Source organism: Aplidium turbinatum, chromosome 14 (assembly GCF_918807975.1).
Source record: "Aplidium turbinatum chromosome 14, kaAplTurb1.1, whole genome shotgun sequence".
Lineage (NCBI taxonomy): Eukaryota > Metazoa > Chordata > Ascidiacea > Aplousobranchia > Polyclinidae > Aplidium > Aplidium turbinatum.
The window spans coordinates 8,742,911-8,764,560 of record NC_137485.1 but is presented as its reverse complement, the minus strand read 5'-3'; the positions used below and the strand labels follow the sequence as shown (position 1 = coordinate 8,764,560).

The 21,650-nt window shown below is 38.5% G+C and overlaps 1 protein-coding gene across 2 annotated transcripts; it reads right to left on the bottom strand.

The window, feature by feature from the left end:
- Window positions 1–5,902: 5,902 nt before the first annotated feature.
- LOC145783134 (phosphatidylinositol-3,5-bisphosphate 3-phosphatase MTMR8-like) lies at window positions 5,903–21,330 on the bottom strand. 2 transcript variants are annotated; one of them, XM_082594917.1, is made up of 14 exons: window positions 21,264–21,330; window positions 20,932–21,002; window positions 19,741–19,925; window positions 19,217–19,308; window positions 15,254–15,409; window positions 14,080–14,221; window positions 13,005–13,128; window positions 12,162–12,294; window positions 11,730–11,839; window positions 10,536–10,711; window positions 10,173–10,373; window positions 9,717–9,881; window positions 9,146–9,318; window positions 5,903–8,215 (listed from the first exon to the last, which is right to left on the bottom strand). In XM_082594917.1, the coding sequence occupies exons 2-14, from the start codon at window positions 20,953–20,955 to the stop codon at window positions 7,737–7,739; spliced, it is 2,160 nt and encodes a 719-aa protein (XP_082451043.1). In that variant the 5' UTR covers window positions 20,956–21,002; window positions 21,264–21,330; the 3' UTR covers window positions 5,903–7,736. The 2 variants fall into 2 exon arrangements, with proteins under 2 accessions (XP_082451043.1, XP_082451042.1); XM_082594916.1 differs by lacking the exon at window positions 21,264–21,330 and having other exon boundaries at window positions 20,932–21,051.
- Between the last annotated feature and the right edge of the window lie 320 nt (window positions 21,331–21,650).

Genomic DNA, 21,650 nt, shown 5'->3' with positions numbered 1-21,650 from the left:
AACTAAATTTTAACCCGAAGTGCATTTTTGTAGTTAATTTTTAAATTGAGTTGTCTACAGCCCAATTTTTTATGTCTTTTCAAATGTGAGTAATAAAGTTAGAGTTTTTTTAATTTGCTGAAATTTGAGAATTTCTCTGGGTAATTTTCCGTTTGGGGCCGTGCTAACTATAGCCTACTACATAATTTTTCATTCAGGCACGTTTTAAACCTTTCAAGGTTTTGCCACCTTTTCCCGTTCATTAACGTGCTGGTAGGTCTATATCGATTTTTGTAGTTAGTATCTTTTTCGTCCCGGACGCGTTAATGACGAAAAATAAAATGTTTGATTGATTGTTGTGACCGTATTTGCCGAACGAAACATTACATTTTTGCTCTCAACAACAAGTAGTTATATACAATGCTTCTTTTAAAAAATTGTAATGGTATGTAAATGTAATGCAACTCAAATTAAAAATTGACTACAAAAGTGCACTTCGGGTCAAAATGTAGCTAAAAAAACAAATTAATAAAAAAAAGGAACGCTTCCGGGTAGTATCGAACTCAGGCCCTCTAGTATAGGAGTCTGCGACGTATCGCTCGCGCCACGTAACGAGTTGAATAAAATCGTGGAATTAGAAGTTATCCCTACGCGCTTCTCGTCTTTTGCTTTGAAAGAGAAAAAGAAAAAAAGTGACTGTATAATGACGTAATGACGGTCAAATAGTGTTTCAGATTCAAAGACCGGCGCCGGTCAAATAGCCACTGCCTAATATTTAGGTTAGTGGTAAGTTATAAAGTAGTGCGGTAAATATTTTCAAGTCAGAAATCAAAGCTCATTGTAGATGTAAGGTACGGTAGCCTACTCAAAACTCATTCAAAGCCTTTGCAAGTTACTTTCTACTGCTGCAAATTCGTCTAACTGTGATGATGTGTCTTGTTGCACATTCTGAACCTGAACAATTCTTTGACACATCACCACAGTTAGACGAATTTGCAGCAGTAGAAAGTAACTTGCAAAGGCTTTGAACCTCTAATGCAGACCTGGTCATTGAGATTAACAGAGTGGAGTTTTTGCTTGTTTAAATTAAACTCCACTTAACTGTCGCTGAATGAAGAACTGTTCATAATGTGCGTTGTTTAAGCACATGCCTTAATAGCACAACCGTCACTTCTTGATCTTACCATTTCTTTATTCACAAACTCGAGCGCCAATTAGCGATATTACCAGGCTATTGTGCCAGACTGCTGGCGATGTGTTTGCTGTAACCTGACAACATGAAAAACACAATCTGATTCCTGACACAGAACACTAGGCTATACAGTAGTGTATATCAGCATGGTGGGGAAAGTAGAATTGACAAAAACAACAACTCAATTTATGTACAAACAATGGTTTGGTTCACCGAGTCTCACTCCACAAGTTTCAATTTGCCTTCCAATCAGGGTTGCCAGGTCCACTTATGGAAAAAAAATGCCAAACAACTGGTCAAAAAATGCTAAATGACCTAAAAAATGCCAACCTGGCATCCCTGCTTCCAATTCATTGTTGTCAAATGACAAAAATAGGTTTAACCATTACTATTGCCTATGGGGTGTAAAATTCAAGCAACGGTGAGTGTGAGGAAATGCAAGTCAGCAAGTTGTTCCATGTTAATCTTGCCAAAACTTGCACTAAAATGAAATACTACTGTTTTTCCGTGTGTTTAATATACCAAAACATGTATAAAAAAGGAAATAACGAAACGTTGTAATCTAAAGTTTTGAACCATGTCTTGTCCAAACCTTTATTTGAAAAGAAAGTAAGCTACCGCACGGTACTCGGATAGGTGCACCAAGAAGCCTCAAGATCAAACGGTGCAGATTTCGCTCTTGGAGCAAGCGCTTGAGCAATTGAGCATGTCAATGACTAGTCTCCATTCAGCTGCACCCAGTAGATGAGTGGTTCCCAACCTGGGGTCCGCGGACCCCTAGGGGTCCGTGAGAAAGCATTTGGGGTCGGTGATTACCTTGATGAATTTGGAAAAAAACGAAAAGCGATCTTTTCACTTTCATTTCTCTCATTAAATTTGCTTACGTTGAAAAAGTTTCGGCATGGCACTTTCATATTCAAATACTGCTGACATTTCTTCATCCCTGCATTTCTTGAACAATTCATTCATTTTCTTATTTGAGCAACCGTTTAACCTGATATTTGCCGCAGGAGTCATAACGGCAATGCAATATGACACAGCACAGTAGCATAATAAGCCATGCCCTATAACGGCCAACTCCATAGCGAAACAACTTCCCGCAAATGGCCAATATCAAGGAGCTGATAAAGCGCATGCCAGAGCAGTGAAAAATGAAATCAATCAACTATGGAAGGTACCCAGTTCAAGCTGTTTCCTATCTACCTCTTTTAACATCTCTGAGTTGGACGCAGCCATCAAACACCTAAAAACTGGCAAATCACAAGGCCCAGACAAGATCCCACCAGAGCTAATTAAACATATTGGACCACTCGCAAGAGAGTGGCTGCTGCGACAGTTCATGTCATTCTGCCTAAAGAAGTTGCTCCTCCCAAAGATCTGGAGGAAAGCTAACATCATAGCCATTAGAAAGCCCAACAAGCCAGCTGATAACCCTAAAAGTTACAGGCCCATTTCCTTGCTCTGTGTACCATACAAGTTACTTGAGCGTCTCTTATTGAGCAGACTCGAACCAATCGTTGATCCAAAACTGCCAAAAGAACAAGCTGGATTCCGACGCGGCCGATGTACAACTGACCAGGTTGTCAAGCTTACGGATGACATCGAAAGTGGTTTTGAAGCCCGTGAGAAGGTGGGTGTTGTCCTAGTGGATCTTATAGCAGCCTATGACACTGTGTGGCACCGCGGTCTTACTATGAAACTATTACAACTCATTCCTGACCGACACATGGTTAAGTTTCTGGTAGAGACCATCTCGAACCGTACCTTCATACTGCATACCAACGAGGGAAAACCCAGCAGACCACGCCGCCTGAAAAATGGCGTCCACCAAGGGTCAACACTATCGCCACTCCTATTTAATATCTATAGGCTATAAGTGACCTCCCATGCACTACATCGCAACAGTATGGCTATGCGGATGATCTAGCTCTTCTATACGCTCACAGAAACTGGCACGAGGTGGAAAGAAAACTTGAAATTGACCTGAAACTGGTGGCTGACTATCTGGACAAGTGGAGGCTCAAACTGAATGCGTCGAAAACAACAATCTCCGCTTTCCATCTAAATAATCGGGAATCCCAGCGTCAACTGTCTGTTTCGCTAAAAGGAAATCCTTTACCATATACAAACCCAATATCCAAACCAATATCCAAACCCAACTTACCTTGGAGTAAAACTTGACCGACAGTTGACCTACAGACCCCACATCGAGTCACTCCGTGCCAAAGTTACCTCGAGAAATAACCTCTTGAGAAGCCTTGCAGGAACAGGATGGGGAGCCCGAGCATCAACCTTGCGTACAAGTGCACTAGCCTTGGTCTACAGCTCAGCCGAATATGCCACAGCTGTGTGGAACCGTAGCAGACACACAAAAAAGATGGATGTATGCATTAACGACACCTTGCGCATCATCACTGGCTGTCTCCGCCCCACACCTACTGCTTATCTGCCAACTTTGGCTGGCATTGCTCCTGCTCATGTCCGTAGGGAAGAAGCCTCTCACAAACTGGCTTTGCATGCAAGACTCGATCTTCAACACCTTCTCCACAGTCACTCCCAAAGATATGGACCAGTCAGACCCCAACGCCTGTCATCAAGGCGCCCATTCCATCGATATGCTACACAGCTTGTGGATAAGAACTTCAGCTGCATGGAGACATGGGCCCAGGAATGGAACGAGCTGCCACATATCCCTCCCCAGTTTTCAGTTATACCAGCACTCTCCATCCCTCCTGGAGCAGACCTCTCAAGAAAGGCATGGGTCACATTGAACAGGATCAGATGTGACGTTGGCTGCACTGGAGCTAATCTATTTAGGTGGGGGTTGCATAATACGCCGATATGTGTCTGCGGAGCGGTAGAACAAACAATGCAACACATACTCCACGAATGCCCTATCTTAAGGCCCCCAAGTGGAATCATTGGTATTCGCAAACTGGACCCAACTACCGTATCATGGCTGCACGATGAGGCATTGTCAATTTAAGCTACTACAAGTCAAACGAGAGAAGAAGTAGCATAATAATTATTACAATAGTCAATAGTAGCCTATGTTAATTGAGTTTCAGGCAAATTTAATTAGGGGTCCGCAGAATTAATAATTTGTCTCAAGGGGTCCGTGACAACAAAAAGATTGGGAACCACTGCAGTAGATAAAAGAATTTAGGTGTTTCGGCTATGCTATATTTTAAACTGATTGCCCTGCTTTGGTAGGCTATCATGCACGTTATATAACGTTCGCGTTTGTCGCTTCTACGTTTTTCTAGACCTCTGCTATGATTTGCATACCGTACTCGTTTTCATTGTGGTGGTCAGAAATAAAAACAAACTGAAACTGATTTATAGACATCAACACTTTGACAACAGGAAACTTCACTCGTCTAAAGTTTTTAATCAGGCCTGCGTCATTTGTTAAAAACCACTGTCATTCTGAAAAAAAAAATTTAATAAAAATAGAAAAACTTGAAAAAGAACACGCCTATAAAAAGTGCAAAACAAAATATAATTACAAACGCATTTTGCATCAATTTTTCCGAGACAGATAGGCCATGGATGAAACAGGCTAACATTTCATAGGCCTACACTATTTTCTGGTTTGGTTTGAATTTTCTTTTAAATTTTGATTTGAATTTTTATCCTTGGACTGACAAAGCCTTGATAGGTTATTCCTGGTAGTTTTGCACACTTGTATAGGCTTTTGAATGTCCTTAGAATGTGTTACTTACTCATGTGCACACCCCGAGAGTCGAACCAGCAGCGCCGCTTGATCTTGAAGTTTCTACCAGGAATAACCAATCAAGGCTTTGTCAGTCCGAGAACAAAGAGTCAAAACCAACCATGACTAGTGATAGAAACCTTCAAAATTGTCCCTATTCAGCCCAAACTACGATACCGAAAGATCAGCTCTAACGAAATTACTTAAACAAAATATGATTGAAATTATACATAGCCATTTTAAGATGCTAAAAACGGACTTAACTTAAAGAATATTTCTTTTCTTACATTGTATCTCCCTCTCTACACTTCAACGAAACCTGGTTTTTATCCCGAAGCTCTTGCAATTTTTTGTGTTTAAGTCATATTTTCTCGCAATTTAGCCTACCATATAAATTACGTTTACAGACGTTGAATCAATGTAACAATAACGAATTTTGCTGCCTGCAAACAAATCTACAAAGTAGGGTGGGTAGCCTACGCCAATTTTTTGGAGAATCTACGAATCAGGATGTTATAGGCTATTAGTGCAGAAATGTTTTTTGGAAGTCAAATACAAGCCTTCCCCGAAATGTCACATATAATAAAATCCTGTTGAAAATATAAGCAAGAAAACTCAAATGCCAAAACAGAGGACATTTGAGCATTTTTGAGTGCCCTGGGAGGACCATCTTTTTTTCCTGTAAAAAGGACAAATGACTGCCTTACTTTAAAGCACATCATCAGTCTGCACTGTGTTCCAAATAGTAGCATACAACTTATTACAGTAGTTTTCTAGTAGGTCATTTCAAATTATTTTTCTTCGGTGTAGCCAAGAGATGGTGTAGCCTGGAGTTTAATCTTTTCGCCTCTCCCTGATAGGATTAATTAACCATGAGTACTGTAAGTGTAGCGCAGGGGGTGGTCTGTATCATAACACTGCTCAAAATTTCCAGTTGAACACATCGTCGTAGGCTAACAACGAAAACCGCAGTTTACTTGAGGAATAAACTTTCTGGTACCGGTATTACAATTTAGGTTTATTGCACTAAAATTAACAGGATGCAAGAAATGATTTACTACCCAATAACATAATTGGATCTCAATCACAACCTTTAGAAGACAAGTGGTACCACCATTGGGATTCAAGTGATAACTTACCACAAATGACAGATAGACATACCATAGGCTATCTAATAGGTATTTTTGGCCAAAGCTAATATCTGTATTAAGAATATTTAAATAAAACCACTTTTTTCATGGGATTAATTGCACTTCTTAAATAATAGCCGAATGCCATGAAAGTTACATGGCAATACATGGTTCACAACTCCATTCAAAATAACATATAAGGCAACTCAATGATTAGTAGGATATGGGAGATTTGTAGTAGCCTAAAACGAGAACATGTGCAGCTAAAGAGCACATTTGTAATGAACAAGTAATCCAAGAGTGGGTAGTTACTTTATGGTGGAGAACACCAATATTGTCAAACAGATTAGCGTTTTGAAATTTGCAAACTACACTTGACAATTAAAATTTAGCATGCTGAATCTTTAAGCATGTACCAGAGTTAAAAATGCAAGCGATACGTGTGACGTGATACGTGTGACGTCGTGACGTGATACGTGTGACGTCGTGACGTGATACGTGTGACGACCAAGTTAATCCTAACATCTATAGCAACAAGCAGTCTTCCGCGCAAAGAAATGGCAAGATGGAGCAACAACGGCTCAATTCTCTGAGAGAGCAGTTAAACAAAACACTTAAAGTACAGCTTTACACCAGCAGCACTTAGCAGATACAATAATGCACACATACCACCGTTAGATTGCATGCACAAGCAGTTTAAACTCCCTGCAAGTGCAGTATCTAAAATTGTCCAGACTAGGCTGCTGAAAAGCTTTTTTTTAACACGACGAGTGTGAAAATTCTAACCATCAACAAATTGCTTAAAAAAAATACATGTAGCTTCTGAAACGACAAGTATACAAAATCTAAGTGATGTGAAACACCTATAAACAAAACGATTAGTTGTAACATGACAGAAGCCAATTCAAAAGCAAGAAAATAACAAAAAGTTTTGCATTCTTTTTTTGGCTAACGTGCTTTTAAGACGCAATATAGGTCTACTGGAATACGCTGTTTAAACGATGCGTTTGCTTAGCCAAAACGCCAGTCCTTTACACATTGTTTTAACGTCTACAGACGTTGATTCAATGCAAAAAGGCTCATTTGCTTGCTAGTATACAACTTCTAGCTTTCATGTCCCATACAACAAAATTCGTCACTTTTTTTTTCTCTAACAATTTTTATATTGATTTAATGTCTGCAGACGTTGAATCAATATAAAAATGACGGATTTTGCTATCTGGGGTTGTACAACATGTTAAACGCCGGCTGCTTAGCCAAGTGGAACTTATTCCTACGTCGGAGGCTCTGTGGTAGGCTACTGATATACTACTGTGCGTTCTGATGAGACCAGCCGTGTGGGCGAAACACGTGCCTTTTGTTGTCAATTTTTGCTGCACTCGACTGCCCAGAAACATAAAACGTCGTTAGTTCGACACCCACCGAGGACAGACGGTTATGCCTTGGCAAGGCACTTAATGACATGCTTGAAGGTGGGCACAAAAGCAAAACTTTTCTTTCTTTCTGCACGCTTAATCCAAGTCTTCGCTTCCGGGTACAACCTGAACTCGATTTTATAAAAAAAGGACGTTGTAGAGAATAAACGTGTGCTGATAATATTGCTCAGTGAGCCTCAAGGGAAATGAACGGTTGGTACAACTTTGCTTGAAACGATATAAGAAATTAACGTAAACGCAAGTATTATTGAATGAAATAAAAAAAAGTCGGATAAAAAAACAGTTCAATTTGACGGCGGTGTTTCCTCCGTCACTTCAGCAATTGGTCGTCCTTTGGCAAAGTCATCTTTGTGTAAGCTCACCCAGCTGTCCGTAGAGGCGGATTTACTCGGTGGCTGATCGTCTCTTTGGCTTTGGTTGGTAATGTCAGTTTGATTTGAGCTAACGTTGTGTACAAGTGATAAACCGTCTTCAAGCGCCGAATCATGGTCAGTGCTTTGTTCGTCGTCAGACAAACAGTTCGCAGAGAAGGATACCGTGACTGAAGGTGACGCTTTATCCTCGTTCAAAGACAAGGACGCCATCTTTTTGTTATTTCGCGCTATGTTTGGACTGCTATGCGTAGCCAACCCCAACACAGGCTGCTTCTTGACGGCTATTAGACTGGTGACGTCATCGGTGCTGGCAGGGCGACGAGGCGTGACCGGGAAAGAGGATTTTTCGATGCGTGGCGTGAAGCGTTTCGTGCTGTTTTCAGTTTCGCCTAAATTAAAAGCTGTCATTTGAAACATGTTTGAAATAGTCGATTTAAAGCAGCAGTTAGTTACCAACCAAGCAAGGGACGTTGTTGCCATGAAAAGTAAGATCTAGTGTTTTCGGAAAAGGAAAACTGTCAAAAGACGTAAGATATCCACTAGATGACGATGATCCAACGTCTTGTAAAGCAATAACCACGGTTTGAAGGACGTGGAGTGATAACGCACCATGGCCGATCTTTATAGCAACTGTCCATACAAATCTTAAATATATCAGCTAAAGCTATGTGGGCTAATAAAGCTATAGCCTAAATATATGTTGTTTATTTATTTTTTTTTTGTTTTTTTGTAACATTTTCTTTTTTTATTTTCCCTTTATATCTTAATTTTTTCTGAAGGTGTTGCGACCGTGCCAAATTTCTTTCAAATCAATAACTTACTTCGGTCTCAAGCACGTTTTAACGTTCGCGTTTTGTCGCTTCTACCCTTTTCTCGACCTTTGCTATGTTGACGTGTATTGTTTTGATATGATGGTCAGAAATAAAAACAACTGAACTGAGTGGTAAAAATTTAAAAATGTCCTGTGACTACATCATTCCACCAGATTCTCCATAACATTAGCAGTGTATAATTCAACGTTCAACTATAATGTGGGGGATAAGAAGGGCTCAGAGTAAGCACATATGCCCATGGCTTTGAAAAAACAACTAATTTTACAGTAATAGTATTTACACGGCGCATTCTTTGCTTACGATTATCAAAATTTGCAGATCTGGTGACAATAGATAGCGATTGAGAAAACCAAATTTCAAAACTTGACACTGAAATAATCTAAAATCTTAGCTCGTTAAACTAAACTAAAAACTTCCTCACAAAAACGTAAGACTAGTTATGGTGACAAGGAGCTAAAGGGTCAAAATTATTTTTCTCCCACTCACTGCTTTCATTCGGGATTTCGGTGTCATCTGGGACTGTCATTCCTAATGCTTCCAGATACTGGTCGCGAAGCTTCTTCATGTCTCTGACTCCCTTCGCGAGCTGCATCGCTTCCCCGTGCAAAGCTTTGACGGCAGAAGCGACATTCTCCCGAGGCTGAAGCCCACCGTCAAATCTGCCACAAGCAAATCAATTGTGATTTAACTACACACAAACATGTTAAGTCCACTGCTCCTACTTGTGAGGTTAGATTTATGGGGGTCCTTTTGCATGTGTTTTCATGACAAATTCCCAGTGATAGCCTTTTAGCTGCATTGCTTTCCTTACCGCAAATTGTAATAATGCCATGGTCGTGTACTCGGTGAACTGTAGTGCAATGACACAGTAGAAAAGACGCTGCTTTTATATTATGCAACCTCGTTTGCCTTGCAGCTCAAGTTGGGTGTTGAAAATCACCGCTTATCTCCACCCGAGAAAAAGTAAATTGTTTGGGCATGTTTACTAAAGAAAAGATGACCTAGAGAAAGGAACTGACCACCCCATTTCCCAGTAGTGCCGATGAAATAAAAGCACCTGTTGTACATTCCAGTCCAGAGCCTGACAAAATGTGGGGTAGTAGGAGGGAGGAAAAGCTGGTTTTCGCTGCGATGCTGCTCGGCAGCTCTGTACAGAGGGTTCGTATAAACGTCCATTCGTTTGATCATCCAACCCCACAGCGAATGTGTCCGAGTTTCAAGGCTAGAAAGGTGAGATAAATTATTGAAGATTGTGAAATTGTTATTATCTGAACGACCATGATAATCCTGGGTTATGTCCAGGCCTTTGACGGCAAGTGCAAACCAATGGGCTATTATTAACAGGAAATATATTGAAGGATAAATGAGAAAACCAAAAAAATATTGTTAAAAAAGATCAAGGTATTTTTACCTCATGCACTGAACGAGTAAGAATTCGAAGAACGTATAGAAGTATTTACTGTAATAATGAGCTCTGATTAAAGCATTTTAAATCACAGAAACCTGGTCTTACTTGATGTCCTGTCGTACTTTTGGACAATTTCCTAAAAAAGTACCAAACTGGCAGGAGTATGCGTGATCGTGTAAATCAAACAGCAACTGTTGGTTGAACTGGAAAGAGCACGGTTTCAATCTCATCAGCTGCCATACTGCGTCCAGGAACTGAGTGAAAACTGGCGACGTTTCCTTAATGTCTGTGTCAAGGTGGCCGCACCTGGAGTGGTAAGATTTCGTTGATGCTTTAGCGCTGATTGTGTTGGTTATAAGCGGATGAAACAATCACTTGAGCAAACGGAAAAAAACAACAGAAAATTGCCACAAACAGGCATAGATTTAGTCCAAAATGAAAAGTCCAATTTCAAAATACTTTGCTCACCTATGCTCGAATTTATGTCCAAAATTCAACCATTCCTTTTGAATTAAAGCGAGAAGTCCGTCTATTGTGCGGTAGTGTGGGTTGAGCATGATGGAGGCGAGAGCACAAGTCTGGGCAGTTCTATCCCAACCATCACTGCAGTGTACCAGGACACTGCGGTTCTCCACACCAACAGCCTATTGATTCAAGTACAATTGTAGTCATAATCACATTGACATTCATCAGATCAACATAACACTAAAACGCTTGGTCGCACTAGTTAGTAGTTAGTGTCGATAAGACAATTATACTTTCTGCAATATCTGTACTAACCATCCATCGCCAAACATTGCAACACTTTCGTTTTCGATCAGGTTGACATTTTTGTTTTCGCAACAACGTAATATTTTTGTTTTTTACGTTCATCCTACGTGACAAAAGTTTTGAAACACCTGTTGCCTGAAAAGGTCAGCGGAGTATAATGAACTGAAAAAACTGAGGTTTTTCTGACAACAAAAAATCAATAAATCTACAGGTTTCACAGATCGAAAGAGCTAAATTACTTCGTCAACTGAAGCAAGCACACATCAAGTATATAATCACAGCATTTCTTTGTTTGGTCATTTTGGATGACAAAGTGACACGGCTCACTGGTATCGATTTCTTGAAGATTGATCTGATCAATTTTTTGAACAAACAAAAACAGAAATTATTCCCATATCACACTTAATACTGAATTACACCGACTGTTTAGTTCACCCAAACAGCACATCAATTCTTTACGTTGAACGTCTGTAAACGTTGAAGCAATGTAAAAAGGGACTGATTTTCAGCTGGGAACAACTATTTTTGAGCTTGTCAGTTGCTGACCATTGAACAGAAGCAAAGGTGCCGCCATTCCAAAGCAACGTGATGATTTTGGGCCCGATGTGTACCTTTGATAGAACCAAATATTATATATGTGGACATCACTACTTTGTTGGGAATTGAGTTCTTAACCTCCAATACAAAATGTTGCTATTTAAACCTTGTCGGTTTTTTTTAAAGTAAATCCTTGTTTGAAGATCTCCTCCGTCAGATCTTTTTGTGTACCAATGTCGGAATTTATCTGCGACCGCTTAGTAATCTTTCCAGATGGTGTAGTACTCTAGTTGGACGCTTTCAACCGTAAACAACTTGTGACTTAGCAACCGATTATAAACAAGTTATACTCACGTTGGCTATGAACCGGGATACTTGAATGACGCTATGGACATGCTTAAGCCATCCGCTACTGTTGATCGCCTCCAGCCAAGCCCCCATGCTGCTAGATGAATCTTCACAAGCTGCGCACAAGAACGTGGTAAACATCAGCAGGAAGTGCTACAGTCACAATTAGTGCACTTAGACACAGACGTTTTTACACTAAAAACACATGACGCAGCGATTTGATGGCATATCTGCGCAGTTTTCGAAAATAAACGCTAGAAAAACTTCATACGTCATTGCACAAATGTTTTTGATATGAAAGTTGTAAAAATATAAGTTTAAAATAAGCTTGAAATATGCAAATAATCCCAACCACTTAAACAAATTAAATTCATAACATTGGATAAAAGTGAAGCAAAACTAATTGTTTCGTTGCATTTTATGAAACCTATACATTACCTTCAAGCATCTTATTCAAACTATTCCTCATCACATGAATATTGTCGATGCCAATGAAGCGATATTTGATATTTTCGTACAGATCAGTATTTTCATATCCTTTTCCTTGGGCGCGATTGGCAACAGCGTTAATCTGAACATTGCAACAACGAGCTGGGAATTACTTCTTTGCGCAATGTACACTTACCCAGACAAAAAATCAACGGTTTTTACATTAATTTAACATCTGCAGACGTTAAACCAACGTAAAAAAACGATTGATTTGCTGTCTGGGAGCTATAAACGCCAGGCAGGTTGCGTGGCCTAGAGTTGGTCGAAGTTTTGAAGGTTTTCAGTTTGACTCCAAGTCTCCAACAAAAAGCAAGCGATATATCTTTGGCAAGGTATTTAATGTGGGGTTGTGGAGTCGGACTCGTTACAAAAAAGGCCGACTTCGACTTGATACAAAACGATGAACACTAGAATTTTCGTTAGCAATCTTCGGTTTTTAAAAATATTATTTCATGTTCTCTGTATTACGCCTTAAAACTTTGCCAAAAAATAGAAGTGTTTGTTCTTGTCAGTTTTAATGAAAGTGGTTGTTCCAATTTCGATCACAACTTGAGCAATATGAAATTTAAAAAATAAAATCTGGCAACACTAAAACCGGAGTCGTATATTTTTTGCCTGACTTCTTGATTTAATAGCTCGCTTGAAGGTAGAGGTAGACGTATAGATTGGCTTCTTTGCCTTCCCGTGCACGTAAGCTAAATCTTCAACCATCGGGCGTTCGCTTAAATTTGATAAAAATATGAAACGGTACATCAAATCACGTTAATAAAATTTCAAACTGGAGTTACCTACCATTGGCCGTGTATCGACAATATACATGAAATCATTATTGTCAGACTTTGAGCGACGAATCAAATCAACAAAAGCTTCATCTTCTACCGAACGGGATTTCAAACCAGCCATTGGTTGGCTACACCTGTCAAAGTAAAATCAGCCCATGGATACGAAAAAGTTACGAAATGCACAATCCAGGTTTTTCAACGAACATTTCAGGGATTTCTTTACAATATTGCAAAGTTGTTCTTTTTGATTTTGTTAGCCAAAACACCAACCCAGACAGCAAAATCCATCAATCAATGTAAAAATGACAGATTTTGCTGTGTGGGAAATGAGAAGTTTCTCGGAATGGCCCGTTTCGGTGAGTCCGATTCGGTGAGTTCCCTATTCGGTGAGAGCCTTTTTCGGTGAGAGCCCTATTCGGTGATTTTTTTATAAATTATTGGGTACCGTAGCCAAATTATCCTTACCGTTATAGGGTTAGGGGTTGAGGTTAGAAATTAGGGTTGGGGTTAAGGGTTTGGGGTGAAGGATTACGGGTTAGGGTCTTATTTCAACGTTTAGCGACGTTAATACGATGTAAAAGCGGCAATGATAATTAGGCTACGGTACCCGATAATTTTCAAAAAAAATTTCAAAAAAATCACCGAATAGGGCTCTCAACGAAAAAGGCTCTCACCGAAAAGGCTCTCACCGAATCGGACTCACCGAATAGTAGCAGACCCGAAGTTTCTACCGTAATAAAGAAAATGGTACGTGGAAGATCTTAAAAATCGGTCACTGAGAATTTTATGCAGCTATTCATAAAAACAAATACAGCAAGCTTGCATGTATGCATTTCCATTATGTTGACTTCCTCTTCTATTCGCCAATCACTTTTCATCCACAATAGTTCATTCGTTTCTTTTGTTTAATTTAATTCATTCATTTCGTTCACAGGGCATAAGAAAAAAAGGAGACTCGAAAATTCCAACATAGACATGGGTTTAGGGTGTAAGTATTCCACAACAAAACTGTGCTTTTATTGGCAGCCATACAAAATCGTTATAATATAGCCTACTCCCAATCAGATATCATTAGGTCACAGTACCTCACAATGACTGATCCGTTAGTGTGTAAATATGACATTACAGGAAGGCGTCTCCTACTACGAAATGCCGCGCTACCAAACATTAGTGCTGGGCTCGCAAGCGAAGGAACGCAAAGAAGCTTAGGATATGTGTCGCACAAGGCTGCATAGAAAGAACAATATACTTTTAATAAAATAAAAAAATACAAATTCTTATGATACCGTATAATAATAGATATTCTTGTTCTTTCAAGCCTATTCTCATCCTTTCTGATACAAAGAACCCTTTACTAAGTTCACATGCACCGAAGTACATGCACATGTATCGCTCCGGCAGAAGTTAGACTACTGAACGTTGTTGATTAGATCAATAGATAGACGCCCTTCTAAAAAAATTGATGTTTGCTATCGTTCGATGTGACGAGAGATGATGAAGTTGCAAGCTCCTATTGTGGATAGAAATAAATGTCTATTAAATGATTAGACAGAATTAGAAAAACAATATGCTTAGATACGGTACACAATAAGTTAAAAAAAGTTGTGAAGAACGAGTTTACTGGAGAAGCGCTTGAAAACTAGGAAAGACAATGAAAAGAAATTTATGAGCAGAGCAAGGCATCTGGTAGAATAGCTTGCAATACTGTATGGCAACAAAACATAAATATTAAGAGTGAACTGGCTATTCTGAAAAGAATGGAAAGGGCAATTGTGAGAGCAATGTGTGGAGTGAAAACCAAAAGGAAGAAAAAAACTGCAGAACTGATGGATATGCTTGAGATGAGGGAGACTAGCCTATTGAACAACTTGCCAGGGCAAACGGAGTAAGATGGTATGGACATTGGACAATGGACATGCACTACATGGGGAGGAAGTTTTCTTCAAAAGGCATTGCCTTTGAAGGTAGATGAAAAGAGGAACGTCCAAAAAAACATGGAAGAAACAGGAGAAGAAGAAGGCAGACAATGTCGGACTAAACGAAGATGATGCGATGATCAGAACGAGATGGAGAATAGGAGTGAAGGCAATCACTGTAAGTACAGAATCGGCCACCCCCAATAGTGGGAAAAAATCGAATTTGAATGATGATGATGAGTATGTTTAGCTCAATTACAAATATCAACCAGAGAAATCGTTTCGCTCAATTACAAATATATATCATATTGTTTCACTCACAGAATTTTTTTTTCTCACTTACAAAAATCGTCATTTATTCTTGACACTCTCCAGTATTTCGTGTTCAATCCCATTTGCAAGTAATCGTTATTCAGGCTGAACAAGTCCCACCCTTCTTTCTGTGTAAGTTGGGCTTCACGCGGATTGTAAGAAAACGCGTATAACTCTTCCATCTTCACTGCAAAAACATTATCAACTCAAATGACGATTGTACAAAAAAAGGAATTAGAACTGGATACAAAAAATGGAAATATACACTTCAATCCAAGGATCTTACAGCTATTTTCATGTGAATGATTGAAAAACATCTGGTTCAAACTAAACATGAGCAAATGTTTTGGGATGTTTTTGCTCTAGACCTGAAATCAACTTAATTTGCATGTAAAGGAAAACACAAAGTTTACTAAAGAGTAAATTCATAGTCTACGATTGGCACAAATAAAAAATGACTGTAAAAAGGATACCATGGTATTGCATTAAATAATATTGAGTTAAAATACATGGTACCTAAACAGACTACTTTTCTGAAATAATAAAAAAGTGCCTATTGTTTCGCTGAAGTATTTTAGTGTCACATCAGGTTTTGATGAAATTATTTCAAGACAGATCTGCAAAGTTATTGTGTAGGTGTGAAATTAGGGGTTGCTGTGTCCTTTCTTAACCTAAAAGTATCGCTAAATGCTGTAGATAGGCACTGCTTTTAGATTTTTCCTTTCCATGTAGTCTAAGCATAGGCGCCGACTCCGGGGGGGCGGAGGGGCGGCGCCCCCCCGTGAATTTAGCTCGGGGTGGCTGCCCCCCCGCAAATTATTTTAAAAAAAATCCTAAATCAAATGTTTATAAGTTCAGATTTGCGTTAGTTTGACCTTCATTGCGGATCGATCTCAATTAAAAGATCTACTTGTTGCAACAAGAACGCTGCTCCTAAGATAACAAAAGAAACAGAAGTACGGTAGCTGATAAACGCCAGCATGGTGACGTTGAAGCATATTAACAATGATTGAAAAACGTTTTTCTTGATTTCTTTCGCTTTGCTTTTTCTTGGGAGTATCAATAACGAGGTGCAGTTTGCAGTTTGCTCAGTTTAGTATCGACGCGTATTAAGAGCTAAAGTTCAAAGTGACCAGCATATAATTCGAAGTAGCCTACAGGCCTCGAAATTCGTTTTTGTTGACGGCGGATAAACGTGTCCAGTCTGAGCAGCCATCTCGGCAGATAAATCAAGTCTCACGGCGGACACACCAGTTTCAGCCGTCGATCGTCATGCTTAATCACTTAATCTTGAAAATAATTCTTCGCCAATTCAGAACTATAATTAGTTTAATTACGGTTTTAGACAGGCTTTTTAAAAAATCAGTAAAGTCACTTTGAAAGGCTTTCATCATACCAAGGACTTGCGCTCGAAGAGTCAAAGCGGCGCGTAGCTGGTCAATACGTCACATAACTTATTAACTTCCACCAAACGAGGTCGTGTGGCTTATTGCGTCACAATGCTCTGAGCAGGAGTCGGAAATTTTCTACACCAACGCTACTATTTTCTGCTGTGCAAAGTTCACAGGCTTTTATCTTTAAGTTTATTTTTGCGTGTCATGTGAGCGAAAGTGAATTTTCCTGGACCTTTTCTTTTTTACTGTAATACCAAAACTTAACAAATTTTGTTGCATCTTGCTGTAATAGCCTACTCGTATAATCTAATTCAGGAACCAACCTTGCCGTATCAATATTACTCGGAGATCAAAGCCAGACATTGTGACGTAAAACTTGAACTAAATTGCGCGTGATTAGTGTAGAAGTACCTGTACTCCTATCGATTCTTAGCGAAGAATTCACCTTTGTTACGCTGATTCAATGTCATCAATCGTTGAAGCAACGTAAAAATCGAAAGTTTTCCTCCTTGAATGGAAGCTAAGGGATACAGTATTCACATTTTCTAGATGCGTGCTAGAATGCGCTGGAAAATATATTATCGCAACAACTATTTGTTCGTGCTATGCAATGACGATTTGTATCGCTAGTTCCTGGGTTATTTCTCGGCGGACAAATATGACCGATCTAGATGGTACTTCCCGCGGACATCACATGCTGTGACGGCGATGTCCGCCGTGAATTTCGAGGCCTGAGCCTACATTATAAAGCTTAGCGATATACAATGGTCGATAGACGCAAACAAACATCAATGCTGACAAACAAACATCAGCTTTTTGAATGTAAACAATCGGTCGGCTAGAAAGTTTGCCCTCCCGGCAATTTTCAAAACCCGGCGCCTATGAGTCTAAGCATATGTTTAGGTTTTGGTTTCCAACTCCAAAGATGTTTTCATTTTGCCACTGGAATGCTTTAACGTTAGTTGGAAGAAAACTTGCAACATTCCATATGTAGCATAATTGTTGTCACTTGTGCAACGCTTTGCCTTAGGCTTACACATATTTCTGGGCAGTATTTTGCAACTGAAAACGTTCATAGGTTTAAGACATAAACTTGGATGCAGGGCTATCAAGATCAAGCAACTTCGCAGGATTCTTCAGCATACCATGCAGTAGGCTACCAGTACATGAAATGCAGGTATCAGTTTTGAGTCAGCCTATGTGGTATCATCATCATCTATTTGTCTCTTCTTTATTAGATAAAACCTGGCGTCTGTCCACACTAGCAGGAGTCCACTAGTTTTTGCAGCCCTTTGTCCATGCTTTTCGGTTATTGTAGTTAATTCTATCCAGATTCCTTGCAATAATGTCTTCTATCACCAACTTTAGCCATCTTTTGTTCGGTCTCCCAAAATTTCTTCTTGTGGATAGAAACATTTTTTGCCATTGCTAAAGTCTCGTCATCAGACATAGCCTATGTCCCACACACCCATGTCCCACACACCCATACCATCGCAAACGGTGGCTTCTAAGAAACTCAGGGATTATTTTTACTTGTGTCATCTCACGAATACTTTCTTCCTAATTTTATCTTTTAAGATTTTTTTACACATCATTCACACTATTCTCATTTCTGTTGCTTCCAACTTGTTCATCTTCATAGCCAATCTTCCAGCTCCATAGCACATTGTACTTCTTATGGATATATCTTGTTGTCTTATGAACAATGCACGGACACAAAATCCTGGACAGTTGGACATGTGATTGAATTTTTTTCAACCAGCTATTCTTGATATCATTGAATTTTGCACTTTTTCATCCATACTCAAAATATCTAGGTAGCAAAACTTTTTAACCACTTCCAGTTTGTCCTCATCCAGAGTGTCCCTTCATGTATTTCGTTTTCATTTCCTGGACAATGTTTGCTTTTACAGTCTTCTATTCTTACTCAATCGATATTGGGAGACGGTTGGGATTAACACAAAGACAACACCAAATTAAAGACATCAACCAGACAACATGAGCTACTACCCCTTTGTTGCAACTACAGTATGGTACTATTTCAGATTCCAATAGACTAAAGGTTAAGTATTTTACCAAAAGCTGTAGCCTATTAGAACAGCTTAGACTAAGAACTATTATTCATGCATTCAACAATGACCTAGTTGGTTTGTATTATCACTAGCACCAAACTGCATCAACAATGAAAAACTGCAATTTTGCATTTTTCTAAGCAGAACAGATGTTGCCATTCTTTGTGGTTAAAGAAAACTCTTCATACCTATAGATTAATCAATTTTGTAAGACAAAAAAGGTTTAAAAGTGATAATGTTATTTTATACGGCAACACTGCATGAAAATATCTGTAATCACTAAGTGGTCATCTTCAAGGGGATAAACAACGGTCCAGAGACATGAATTTGAACATGTTGGAATAGTCATGTCATGGTCCATTTTTTCAGCCTATTAGAGCATAACTTTTCGCCAAAAACCCTTCTAAGTCATCCGCTCCTTCTAACCATCACTGTAAAGTTGCAGATTCAACAAGTCAAAATCACAATATGCACAAGGATAATAATTATGCAATGACACAACACATGCTACTATACTGTCTTCCATACCAGGCTTTGAAAGCTTCATAAGTGAAGAATACAGGTCGTGGCAATCTCGCTCTTGGGATATGAGAAATGTGAGCACCTGGAAGGTCTTACACCTACAAATTAAAACAGCATTTAATCCTTGGATCAAAAGTAAAATACATTTTCTGCATAGTTTCATCAAATAAGTAAAACACAGCAACAATTGAATGTAGAAATAAAGAGCAAAATACTCACACAGAATTATGTGGAACATCAGGAACTCATCTTATAAAACGGATAATGAATATGAGTTTACTGGTATTTGAATTGTGATAGGGGCACAATTACATGACAATAACTTAAACTTGAGATTGAACAAATTTATGAGGTAGACAAGTTCAAATTATTATTGCTAACCAAAAGTAAAATTTCAAACATATCTGGGATGATTTTCACATCGTGTTTTAAGAATTTAATCCCAATTTTGTTACAAATTAACAAGTATTTTCAATAGCAAAAAAAGATCAACGTTTTTTAAAACACTGGTTGCATTGCTGATTTAGTACCTTATTCGAAGAGGAGAACCATCTTGGGTTATGCTGGACTTTTCAAGCGATTGAATATGACTGTGCAATAGCCACGTCTCTTTCTTGCGAGCAAGGTCAACAAAAATTAGATGGGTTGCCGTCAGATAAAGTGTACCACTAACAGCATTGCGTGAGTGGTTGTCTACCAAACGCACATTTTCCACCTGGACAAAAATATCAATAATTTATGGTCTGGTAGAGGAATAAACCATTAGCTTCAAATGACAACAATTTCATGCAAAACACCCTATTCTTGGATGCAGAAGGTCTGGAAAAGAATCTATCACATTTGAAATTGTCACAGTAGTAAAGCTGTAAGACTGACGCGCTGAGTGATAGAAATCTATTGAAATCACCTACAACAATGTGTCGCATCTTGAGGGTGCCACCTAGAAGATAAAATCTTCAAAACATAAATGTGTCAAATGGCAACATTTTGACTTTGAGATGAGGCAGCAAATATTTTGCTTGCTCTTAATTTTGGTTTGTTTTCCTTATTTGAAGTGGTAGATTTTTCTTTAAAAACCCTGTATATTATAATCTTTGGCTTCTATCTCACGTCTTGGATAAAAACATTGAAATGAAACTTTATTTTCAGAGCCAAATTTGAACATATGGAAATTTTTCATTAAATTCAAACTATGCTTAAACATTTCAAATGATTGTATCGAAAAAATTTGTTAATATTAAAACTTAAAGACCATAAATGAAAAAGCTTTAAAATAAACAAAAAAAGCATCCAACATGACTATTAAAATAACTAGGAATATTATTGCAAATAAAAAAATAATAAAAAAAGAAATGAAATATGACAAAGTGATTTATATAAAGTGCACCTATTGCATTGATAAAATCTGAAGATCAAAACAATGTCATTGTCTATAGCTAGTGACACATCTCAATGGAGCATTTCAGCAAGGTGTGTAAAGGTACCATATGTGGATATTGTTTAAGCACCACAAACAAAAATTCATCAATATTATCAATAGGCTAAATAAATTGATCTACCCAATGCACTGGGGACCTAATGCGTTGGTATCACTGTACGCAGACACTAGTACGGTATGGTAATATAAGAAAATTCACAAATATAAAATAATTTCCAACTTTAAAATTTGTTTATTGTGATGTCTATTTATGTAAATAATCTTGTTGAATTCCGATACTCACCTTTGGTGTTCGTATATATTCCATTAAATAAGAATGGGATTGCCTTGAGAGTTTACTTTGTACGAATGCTTCTGATGAAAAAACAACAAACTTACTTTGCATGAAAGTAAGTTTAACACACTTTTAACTACATGTATTCTGCAAAAATATATTTATCATAAGCTATTGTTTAATATTAGCAGAACTTAAATTTGTCTCATCAAGTTATTCTGAATTTGTATTTATTCAAGATAGGATATTGGGAGCTGGTATACAAGTCCCCCCCCCACCACCCTTGGCAACTCATGACAAAGACAGGACTCAACCAAATATATAGGGTGAAACTACTTTACCTTTGCTTTACTGTTCACACACTTCAATTCACATGTTTTGGTCAATTCCTCTTTGTCATGAGTTGTATACCAGCTCCGGATCTTGTATACCAGCTCCGGATATTGTACCAAGGTATCTTTTTTCCATTGGGTAATGTTAACCTACAGAATATTATAGTGTTTCAATACATTTATTTTAATCTCAGCATACCTCTGAAAAACTCAACACTTAATTTGTATGATAAATAAATGTAATGTAGACATAAATAATTTTAAAAAGTACTTCCTATTATCTTTCCAACTTTAGAAGAAAAAACATTTCAACTGGAATTGCTTTAGAAAGAACAAATGGTCTGCCAAGGTAAAATTTTTTAACGTTCTGCTCAAACATAAATTTACTGAAGTGAC